Source organism: Moschus berezovskii, chromosome 4, assembly GCF_049115385.1.
Source record: "Moschus berezovskii isolate FMDL1 chromosome 4, NW_MosBer_1.0, whole genome shotgun sequence".
In the NCBI taxonomy this organism is placed as follows: Eukaryota; Metazoa; Chordata; class Mammalia; order Artiodactyla; family Moschidae; genus Moschus; species Moschus berezovskii.
The window spans coordinates 113,227,105-113,239,486 of NC_142463.1; the positions used below are offsets into that span (position 1 = coordinate 113,227,105).

Sequence of the window (12,382 nt, forward strand, 5' to 3'; positions counted from 1 at the left end):
CACATGGCCGATTCATGTCAATGTATGGCAAAAACCACTACAGTATTTTAAGGTAATTGGCCTCCAATTAAAATAAATAAATTAATTTAAAAAATGCATTGCAGGTTTTCTGCTACCAGCATGAGATGAACTCTCCCAGTCCTTTTAGACCTGGTATCTAGAATGAAAATAGCTGATGCAAATCTAGTTCCAACCTATCCAAAATGGTCAAATTCAACAAATGTGAAACTTGAAGCAGTTACCATGTTGAGCTCAGCTCAGAACAGCAAACCATAACATAACCTGCTGACACACAACAAGACCTATTTTTAAGAAATACATAACATGAAATTTGCTATCTTATCCACTTTTATGTGTGTAGTTCAGCAGTATGAACTATACTCACATTGTTATAAAACAGATCTCCAGGGCACTTCCATTTTGCAAATCTGAAACATAACCATTAATTAATAACTCTCGCTTCCCTAAGTGAAATAATCCAGTGATAAAAAGATAAGCTATATATACCATAAGGCATTTCCTGATTTAATTCTTATGTAAACAATGTTTTATTTATTTCCATTTTATACAATTTAAGTTATAGGTACATGCTCACACAGGAAACTTATTTTTAGATCTATGTTATGTGACCCTTCAACTTTTATCCCCTTCCACATACCGAAGTAAGAGCTCCTATTACATGTTGCTCAATTGGAATGCTGAGAAATGAACACTTAAGAAATTACATTCATATAAAATTATGTTGCTTTATTGAGACAGATCTTTAACAAAACCCAAAAAATAGTCATCTAAATAAGTATAATACACCTATATAGGTGATTACTGTTTGATTATTTCTTTTAGCGAAGCATGAAAGAAAGAGGGAACCATAGTTTATTACTCTTTTCCTACAATATCTAGTTTAATGCTTTGTTCATATTGGCAGATTAATAAAAGAATTCTTGGATGGTCAAATCAATTTCATATTGCAACTGACATTATTGCAATCCTAGTTTATGGAATAAAGACAGGAAAATGAAGGGAAGTGGGAAAAAACCAGTAATTTTTAATGCTTTCTGTCAAAGAACACGAAATTGCTTTGCATCTATTAATTCCCTCAGTTCTTACCATGCCCAAATGAGAAGGTATTAAAGGTGTCACGTTACATAGGGACTAACTGACCATGAGAGAGGTTAAGTCTGACCCATGGCATTTGGCTGGACAATGACTCAAATCAATATTCAAACCTAGGTCTTTATGATTCCAAAATCCATGTTTTCTGCTTTACCATCAGCCTCATGGAACTTTGATCTCTCCTCATCTATCCATAAATGAATTATTCTTTTTGTCTATAATTTTTTATTGTAAATATTGCTTTTACCTCAAAAAATATATGGAAACATTCAGACACTTAAGCAACATTCTCTACTGCTTCTGTCAGTGTTGGAAGGATATTAACAGACTGGGCATTCTCAGAAAAATAATGCAGTATTTGTAGTGTTGGTCTGAGAAAACTGACATTTTCAGTTCAGTTCAGTTCAGTCGCTCAGTCGTGTCCGACTCTCCGCGACCCCATGAACTGCAGCACGCCAGGCCTCCCTGTCCATCACCAACTCCCGGAGTTCACTCAAACTCATGTCCACAGAGTCGGTGATGCCATCCAGCCATCTCATTCTCTGTCGTCCCCTTCTCCTCCCGCCCCCAACCTTTCCCAGCATCAGAGTCTTTTCCAGTGAGTCAACTCGTCGCATGAGGTGGCCAAAGTATTGCAGTTTCAGCCTCAGCATCAGTCCTTCCAATGAACACCCAGGATTGATCTCCTTTAGAATGGACTGGTTGGATCTCCTTGCAGTATAAGAGACTCTCAAAAATGTCCAATAATAACCTGGATTTGAGTCCTTGAAAATTGCCACATTCACATAACTTTCTGAAGACCAAATGGTACAACCTCTACGGTGAATAGAGGGCAAACAGAAAGGTCTTTCCAATAAAAATAACACAACCTTCTTTCTTATCTGCTTTTTTAGACAAAAAACTATGTTTATTGGCATCCTATCCTGGATATTTTCATGAATATAATTTTCCTGATTTGTCAACTTGTACAGTTTTGGAAAGCAAGTACCTACTGAGAACCTTTTTCAGAGCTGTCTTTACTTCTTTATTTCTCAGTGTATAGACAAGAGGGTTAAGCAGTGGGGTGATCACTGTGTAGGTCACTGCCACAAGCCGATCCTTATTTGAGGAGTACAGGGAGGTGGGCCTCAAGTAGATAAAGGAAGCACAACCGTAGTGGACAATGACCACTGTGAGGTGGGAGGCACAGGTGGCGAAGGCCTTGCGCTGCCCCTCTAGTGAGGAAATCTTGAGGATGGTGGAGACAATGAAGACATAGGAGATGAAGATCAGCCCTAAGGGAACCAGCAGCACCAGAATGCTGAGGAAGAAGATAACCATCTCCTTCAGGTTGGTGTCTGTGCAGCCCAGTTTTATGACAGGGGAAATGTCACAGAAGAAGTGGTTGATCCGATTGGAGGCACAGAAGGGTACACTAAACACCAGGACGTTGACAACCACAGAGATCAGGAAACCACAGAGGCTTGAGGCTGAAACCAGCTGTGTGCAGGTGGCTCTGCTGACAATGAGCGTGTAGTTGAGAGGGTTGCAGATGGCAACATAGCGATCATAGCCCATTACAGCAATTAGGAAACAGTTGGTACAGGCCAAGCCCACAAAAAAATAGAGCTGGGCCACACACCCAGATAATGAAATAGTTGGAACTGTGGAAAGCAGGTTGGTAAGCATTTTTGGTACAATGACCAAGGTGTAACAGGTTTCAGAACAGGAGAGGACAAAGAGAAAGAAATACATAGGGGTGTGCAAAGCCCGATCCAGACGAATGACCGTCATGATGGTGGCATTGGCCATCAGAGTGGTCAGGTACACGAGGAGGAAGATAAAGAAGAGAAGGATCTGTAGATCCCCTAGGTTTGAGAAGCCTATGAGGATGAACTCCGTGATCATGCTCTGGTTCTGCCTTTTCATTGTTCACTGCAAATGAGACTCAGACATTCTGCAACCGGCAACAGAATGAATTTGAAAAAAGTGAATGCCCCAGAATAGACCATGTCTGTGTTTCTGTAAAAAATTGACAATACTAATCTGAAAAAATGAGTAACAAACAAATTAAGTATATTGATCAAGGGGTGAGGGGAAAGCAGTAGGTTTGAGGAGTACTGGCATAAGAAAATCCCCAATGCAATGATATCTGAAGACATTATTTTCAGTTTTGTAAGTTGTTTCCATTTCTCTGTCTTCTTATTGGGATAGACGCTTCATACATAATGTGTTAAATCAAGAGGTGATGTTAAAGTCATTTCATCTAAACCTGTGAGTTTATGGAAACTGAATTTCAAAAAGATTAAATCATTTACTTAACTCACATGAAAGTGACAGTCCTAGAAATCACCTACCTTCAAAGTAATTTTATAAAAGTATGAACTAGAAAAAACAATTGAAAAGTCACCTCTCTTGTCCCTCATATACTTGAGACAAATACTGCTTACTTACATATATGGAAGTGTTGAGATATATTTGCTCATGATTAGTTGTGAAACCTTTGAGACGGGGTTAGAATGACCTCATGTATTGGAGATTCTCTTGTTATGAGTGCATGGTAATTTGGGGTTAAGAATCTAGCTAAAGCTCAAGTCATGCTCAGAGCATGCCAATTCTTGGGTTGACAGCTTCACTGTCTTGATCACTGCCTCAGTCTCTGATGCTTCCATAACGTTCTCATACAAGCAGCTTCTGCAGCTCAATTCCAGAAAAATAAATGACCCAATCAAAAAATGGGCCAAAGAACTAAACAGACATTTCTCCAAAGAAGACATAAAGATGGCTAACAAACACATGAAAAAATGCTCAACATCCCTCAGAATCAGAGAAATGCAAATCAAAACCACAATGAGATACCATTTCACACAAGTCAGAATGGCTGCTATGCAAAAGTCTACATGCAATAAATGCTGGAGAGGATGTGCAGAGAAGGGAATCCTCTTACACTGTTGGTGGGAATGCAAACTAGTACAGCCACTATGGAGAACAGTGTGGAGATTCCTTAAAAAACTGGAAATAGAACTGCCATATGATCCAGCAATCGCACTCCTGGGCATACACACCGAGGAAACCAGAATTGAAAGAGACACATGTACTCCAATGTTCATTGCAGCACTGTTTATAATAGCCAGGACATGAAAGCAACCTAGATATCCATCTACAGACGAATGGATAAGAAAGTTTTGGTACATATACACAATGGAGTATTATTCAGCCATTAAAAAGAACACATTTGAATCAGTTCTAATGAGGTGGATGAAACTGGAGCCTATTATACAGAGTGAAGTAAGCCAGAAAGAAAAACACCAATACAGTATACTAACACATATATATGGAATTTAGAAAGATGCAAATGATAACCCTGTATATGAGACTGCAAAAGAGACACAGATGTATAGAACAGTCTTTTGGACTCTGTGGGAGAGGGTGAGGGTGGGATGATTTGGGAGAATGGCATTGAAACATGTATGTTATCATATGTGAAACGAATCACCAGTTCAGGGTTGATGCATATTACAGGATGCTCGGGGCTGGTGTGTGGGGATGACCCAGAAGGAGGATAAAGGGAGGAGGGTTCAGGAGGGGGAACGCATGTACACCCAGGGCGGATTCATGTCAGTGTATGGCAAAACCAACCAATATAATATTGTAAAATAATTAGCCTTCAATAAAAAATAAATAAATTAAAAAATTTTAAAAAAAAGCCTTACCATTTTCTGTGGGAGACCTGTGATTTGATTCTAAAACCTCTGCACTAGCGACTCATTTGAAAAGTCCCTGATGCTGGAAAAGATTGAGGTCAGGAAGAGAAGGGGCCAGCATTGGATGAGATGGTTGGATGGCATTATTGGCTCAATGGATATGGGTTTGGGTGGACTCCAGCAGTTGGTGATGGACAGGGAGGCCTGGCATGCTATGGTTCATGGGGTTGCAAAGAGTCAGACATGACTGAGTGACTGAACTGAACTGAACAGGAGTCTTCTTTCCTAATCTGCACTTAAGTCTATAAACCTTTTAAAATAAATATGTGTTGTCAAATCACAGTAGTCAAGTTCCAGTTATAAGAAGTCTATTACCTTACAAAGCAGACTGTTCTCTTGCTAGATGGCTTAATTTGCCAGAGTCTCCTTACCCTGAGATGAACTGCTGCTGCTGCTGCTAAGTCGCTTCAGTTGTGTCCGACTCTTAGCGACCCCATGGACTGCAGCCTACCAGGCTCCTCTGTCCATGGGATTTTCCAGGCAAGAGTACTGGAGTGGGTTGCCATTGCCTTCTCCATGAGATGAACTATGGCTCCTTAAAACTTCCACTCTTTGGTCTTGATTTGTTCTTTGAAGATACAAGAAAATTCATTCTTTAAAAAAATGACAGCCTTCTTGTTATTGGAATAAAATTATCATATCCCTTTATGGGTCTTATTTTCTTAAGTTCTTAGTTCTCTTGTTTCCACATGATTATCTCAAATTCTCTGTTCTAATCACTGTCTCAGGTCATTTTATCAGATTTTATCATTTTATCACTCTTTAGCTAGTCTACAGTCATCACACATTATAAATTTCTATCTTTGCCAATAATAAATATAATGCTTTTCTTTTCTCACAATTCTTTAGCCATCACAATTAATGTTCATCATTCCTTCAAAACCCCATGTTAATATTTAACTCCTAAAAGGTTTTGTTGAGTAGTTCTGATATTTGATTACTGTGGGGCAGTTACTTCTCTGTCAGTTTCTTCGAGATCATTTGCTGGAATGTAAGCATAGTGAGGCCAGAAGTGTGTAGGCTCTGGAGCTAGACTGCCTAGACTGGCAACATGGCTCTGTCACCTACTAGATTTATGACCTTGTAGAAATTGCTTTCATGTTCCTCAGGTTTTCATCTGAAATGGCAGTAATAAAAATAGCAGAAACAAAACATTTTTGTGAGTACCAAATATTCACAGCTATGTTTCTAAATGACATTAGTATTTGATGTGTTAGCTCTTAGTATCTAGTTCAGCCCCTTCATGTTATAAAGAAATGTAGTCCCCAAAAAAGTAAAATGTGAAGATATGGTTGCACAGCTACTTAACAGCAGAGGTGAGATTGTATCCCAAATATCCTAAAGTACTCACTGTAAGACTGTATCTTCTAATTAACCAGAATCCTGCTTTTAATGTTTTCAATATTCCTTTTGTACTGTGTGTTTATGCACCACTGGAGTAGGAAATTGATCAATATCTTCTTTACTCCCTGTGATCTTCACACAGGCAGCATTTTTCACACTTCCATTTACTCCTAACTTTTATTATTCCACCTTCAATACAGCAGATACAGTCTTTCCCTTTTTGCTAAAGTATATATCTGTCCTACCCTTCAGGCATTTCCTTATTATTTTTCCTACCTTAAGTCATTTTAGGAATATTTTTGTTTTGTGTGCGTATGTGCTTAGTTGGACAGTCATGTCCAATTCTTTGCAACCCCATGGACTGCAACCTGCCAGGCTCTTCTGCCCATGGGGATTCTCCAGGCAAGAATATGAGAATGCGTTGCCATGCCCTCCTCCAGGGGATCTTCTCAACCCAGGGGTTGAACCCAGGTCTCCCATATTGCAGGCAGATTCTTTACCATCTGGGCCCAGGGAAGCTCAAGAATATTGGAGTGGGTAGCCTATCCCTTCTCAAGGGGATCTTCCTGTCCCAGGAATTAAGCTGGGGTCTCCTCCATTGCAGGAGGATTATTTGCCAGCTGAGTTACCAGGGAAGCCCATTTTTGTTTTATATTTTAAAACATGTTTTTTTTCTAACTTTAATCTTTCTCCATATTCAGATTGTACTTTCCTCAGCTGGATCTCTGCCTTCCACATATGGTCTCTGTCCCTGTGTTTCTCTCTGGGTCCTGATCCTATGACCCACTGCACTTGTGCATGGTTCTCACCAGCACTTCTGCCTTTGAATCTTTCTTTGATTCCCAATATATTTGTACAGTTTGATGGAAAGATGATATTGCTAAAAGAAAAGAATTGTCCTACAACTATAATACAAATGGAGCACTTACAGAGTTCTGGCACAATCTCAGTTTTCTTTATCCTGTGTATCCCATCAAAGTATAAAGAAAGAGAGAAATGGAGAAATTTGTGAGAACATCATGCAGTATATTTTTCCAGAACAGATTGGGGGAAAATCTTGGCTCTAAGATTAGCCTTTAAAGATGAAAGAAAGCTCTGCTTGCTAGCTGAGCTGGAGCTAAGTGGACAGATGCAGTCTTAGCTGCTCTGTGTTCCTGATGGCAGAAGCTCCAGCAAATCCTTAGGTCTTATGAGTTAGGGTACTCCAGGGGATAAATGCCTGGGGAGTTACTCCTTTGGATTCGAGGCATTAATGTAACTTGTAAAAATAAATTAAATAAATTATTTACTTTACTTGATTCATATAGGAGATATATAGTTTGAATACTATGTTTTTTTCATATATAATTTATTTTGACTCCAGTTTTCACTTGCTAATGAGCTGTCACTCCTTTAATCATTAATTAGCCTTATAGAATCTGGATATAGATGGAATCTTTTGAAGAATTAAGTAAAAGGCATTTGTTAAAAATTTCATGTAGTCTCCTCTTTCACCTTCAAGTTTGCTAATAGAATAAGCCAGATAATATTTTCTCTATCTTTCTTGTTTTATGTGTCTTAGTTATGTCTGCATTCTAAGAGAGCACAAATTATTTTTCTACACTTCTCTAGTTGCTCGATTCATCTCTTAAATACATTTTTCAATGTGACATTCATCTGTACCATCCACTAATTCATTTATTAAATCAGTATGTTTTAAATATTGATGATGTTCCAAGCACTCGATAATTGTTTTGACAAGAAAGATTTCACAAAGATGAGGATGGCATAGAACATGATAATAGTAGTTTTTGGACCACATAGACTTGAGCCTTCTGAATTGCATGTGAAGATGTCTATTGCTGGGTTCTGTTCAGGATACTCTGAATTAGAAACATTTGACATGGAACTTGTGGATGTTTTGCCATTGTTTCAGGTGATTTCCTTATTCTTAGAAAGTTTAAAACAGTATACTGTCTTCTGTCTGAAAATAACTTAGTTTTTAGAGAGGAAGATGGAGAGAGAGAGAGAAAGAATTCCAGAAGACAAAGAGGGTTAAGAGAGTGTAATTACAAGGTGCTGTAACATTAATACGGAGAAGGCAATGGCAAGCCACTCCAGTACTCTTGCCTAGAAAACCCCATGGATGGAGGAGCCTGGTAGGCTGCAGTCCGTGGGGTCGCTAAAGGTCGGACACGACTGAGCGACTTCACTTTCACACGTTGGAGAAGGAAATGGCAACCCACTCCAGTGTTCTTGCCTGGAGAATCCCAGGGACGGGGGAGCCTGGTGGGCTTCCGTCTATGGGGTCACACAGAGTCGGACACGACTGAAGTGACTTAGCAGCAGCAGCAGCAGCAGCAGTAACATTAATAAGGGGTAGCATGATTTTCACATCCAGTAGCAAAAACAGTGCGTCTCAGACTTGTCAAACTGCCCTTAGACACCTATTCCTTCTAGGAATATTCCTCTTCCTGAAGAATTCAAGAGTTTTGTTCTATGTAAAGAGAGAAGAAACCATGGATTTCTTGTTTTAATTTCTAATTATGAGAAATATAACGTTCTCAATTGATGTATGTGTGATGTGAGCTAATAAAAAGAAGTCTTGTTCCAGTGTTTACCTGACTTCTGTGGAGAAAGAGATAGATATTAAGGAGCAAGGATTATTTAAATTGAGCTGTACAGAGCTGCAGGGCTATAACACTAAGCCTTCCTTTCTACTCATTTTTCATACTGCAAATCTAATACTAATAGCAGTTTTTGAAACATTCATTAAGCAGCTATCATTATCCGCTCATTAGCTTGTCTACAATAACCTCATCAGGTAAGACAATATGTGCTCAGTCAGTCATGTCCAGCTCTTTGTGATCCCACGGACTGTAGCCCACCAGGCTCCTCTATTCATGGAATTTTTCAGGCAAAAATACTGGAGTGTGTTGCCATTTCCTATTCCAGGGATTCTTCCCGACTCAGAGATTGAACCCATGTCTCTTGCGTCTCATGCATTGACAGGAAGATCTTTGACCACTGGACCACTTGGGAAACCCAAGGTAATACTATTTCCATTTTCCAGAAAGAATGCAAGGAAAGCACAGTAGCACTGCTGCACTAAGGAGAGTGAAATGAGTTTTGGGAGGCTAAAGTAGCTATACTTTGGGGAGCAAAATACCAAGGTGTTGGGTCAATTTAGAGGAAGAATTTCAGAAATATCCATATGGGTACCTTTTCATAATGAGCTGCATACTGAAATGCTTAGGCATAATATGATACTCTACAAGACCAAACAATGACCTACGAGGAGTCTAAGTTACACAGTTCCTATAACTTACATGCAGCTGGGAGATGTTTGAGATTTAACTAGTTAGATTCAGAAAACATCATAGAAAACTTGGGATGGTCAACAAAGAAGCAAAAACATGCTTTAGTCATAAGGATAAACTAGATATCAGTAAATGCTACTCTCTGTTTCAACAAAACATAAAAGTAAGTCTCAATCTACATATATGTGGTCAATTGATTTTCAACAAAGTGTGAGATAATTCAATGAAGAAAGAAAAATCTTTTCATTGAGTAATGACAGAAAATAGATATATTCATGTAAAGAAATAAATGTAGAACTTTTTATATAGGAAATTAACTCAGAAGGGATATATATAAATATTAAAGTAATGAAACTTCTAAGAGAAATTGTTTGTGATGCTAATGTAGCCAAGTTTTCTTAGAAAGAACACAGAAGTGCAAACCAAAACAGAAAAATAAAAATAGATTACATTTTATAAAAATATTGACAGCAAAATATTTTACTTTTTGAAGGACACCATTAAGAATATGAAATGGCCAATTACAAATTGGGAGAGAATATTAGCAACACATATCTAGACAGAGGACTTCTTGTATTCAGAATATATAAAGAACAATAAAAGGTCCTGTCACTTCATGGCAAATAAATGGGGAAAATTCAGAAACAGTGTCAGATTTCATTTTCTTAGGCTCCAGAGTCAATGTAGATGGTGACTGCATCCATGAAATTAAAAGATGCTTGCTCCTTGGAAGAATATCTACATCAAACTGAGGAAGTGATTTTTATTTTGAGTAATTTATTTTTTGATTGAAGGAAAATTGCTTTACAAAATTTTGCTGTTTTCTGCAAAATATCAACACGAATCTGTCATAGGTATACATATGTCCTTTCCCTGTTGAAACTTCCTCCCATCTCCCTCCCCATATCAACCCTCTAGGTTGTTATTGAGCCCCTGTTTGAGTTCTCTGAGCCATACAGCAAATTCCCATTGGCTATCTATTTTACACATGGTAATGCATTGGGCTCCAAAATCACTGCAGATGCTGATTGCAGCCATGAAATTAAAAGACGCTTGCTCCTTGGAAGGAAAGTTATGACCAACCTTGATAGTATATTAAAAAGCAGAGACATTACTTTGCCAACCAAGGTCCGTCTAGTCAAGGCAATGGTTTTTCCCATGGTCATGTATGGATGTGAGAGTTGGACTGTGAAGAAGGCTGATCGCGGAAGAATCGATGCTTTTGAACTGTGGTGTTGGAGAAGACTCTTGAGAGTCCCTTATACTGCAAGGAGATCCAACCAGTCCATTCTAAAGGAGATCAATCCTGGATGTTCATTGGAGGGACTGATGCTGAGGCTGAAACTGCGATACTTTGGCCACCTCATGCGATGAGTTGACTCACTGGAAAAGACTCTGATGCTGGGAAAGGTTGGGGGTGGGAGGAGAAGGGGACGACGGAGAATGAGATGGCTGGATGGCATCACCGACTCTGTGGACATGGGTTTGAGTGTACTCCGGGAGTTGGTGATGGACAGGGAGGCCTGGCATGCTGTGATTCATGGGGTCGCGGAGAGTCGGACAGGACTGAGCGACTGAACTGAACTGAACTGAACTGAATGCAAGTTTCCGTGTTACCCTCTCCATACAGCTCACCCTCTCCTTCCTCCCCTCCACCTCCGTGTCCATAAGTCTGTTTCTATGTCTGTTTCTCCATTGCTGCCCTGCAAATGAATTCCTCAGTACCATCTTTCTAGAGTCCATATATATGCATTAGTGTATGATGTTTCTCTTTCTGATTTACTTCACTCTGTATAATAGGCTGTAGGTTCATCCACCTTATTGGACCTGACTCAAATGCATTCCCTTTTATGACTAATATTCCATTGTACATATGTACCAAAACTTCTTTTTCCATTCATCTGTCAATGGACATCTAGGTTGCTTCCATATTCTAACTATTATAAATAGTGCTGAAATGAGCATTGGGGTACATGTGTTTTTTCAATTTTGGTTTCCTCAGAGTATGTGCCTAGTAATGGGATTGCTGGGTCTTCAATTCAGTTCAGTACAGTTGCTTAGTTGTGTCCGACTCTTTGTGACCCCATGAACCATAGCACACCAGGCCTCCCTGTCCATCACCAACTCCCAGAGTTTATCCAAACTCATGTCCATTGAGTCGGTGATGCCATCCAAACATCTCATCCTCTGTAGTCCCCTTTTCCTCCCACCCTCAATCTTTCCTGGCATTTGGGTCTTTTCAAATGAGTCAGCTCTTTGCATCAGGTAGTCAAAGTATTGGGGAGTTTCATCTTCAGCATCAGTCCTTCCAATGAACATTCGGGATCGATCTCCTTTAGGATGGACTGGTTAGATCTCTTTGCAGTCCAAGGGACTCTCAAGAGTATTCTCCAACACCACAGTTCAAAAGCATCAGTTCTTCAGTGCTCAGCTTTCTTTATAGTCCAACTCTCACATCCATACATGACCACTGGAAAAACCATAGCCTTGACTAGACGGATCTTTGTTGACAAAATAATGTCTCTGCTTTTTAATATGCTCTCTATGTTGGTCATAACTTTCCTTCCAAGGAGTAAGCGTCTTTTAATTTCATGGCTACAGTCACCATCTGCAGTGATTTTGGAGCTCAGAAAAATAAAGTCAGCCACTGTTTCCCCATCTATTTGCCATGAAGTGATGGGACCGGATGCCATGATCTTAGTTTTCTGAATGTTGATCTTTAAGCCAACTTTTTCACTCACCTCTTTCACTTTCATCAAGAGGCTCTTTAGTTCTTCTTCACTTTCTGCCATAAGAGTGGTGTCATCTGCATATCTGAGGTTATTGATATGTCTCCTGGCAATCTTGATTCCAGCTTGTGCTTCTTCCAGCCCAGCGTTTCTT

The 12,382-nt window shown here is 39.3% G+C and overlaps 1 protein-coding gene across 1 annotated transcript; it reads right to left on the reverse strand.

Annotated features, from left to right (window-relative positions):
• Nucleotides 1-2,046: 2,046 nt before the first annotated feature.
• Nucleotides 2,047-3,021, reverse strand: LOC129540434 (olfactory receptor 10T2-like). The gene has a single exon (XM_055401443.2). It carries the CDS (start codon nucleotides 3,019-3,021, stop codon nucleotides 2,047-2,049), a length of 975 nt encoding a protein of 324 aa, XP_055257418.2.
• Between the last annotated feature and the right edge of the window lie 9,361 nt (nucleotides 3,022-12,382).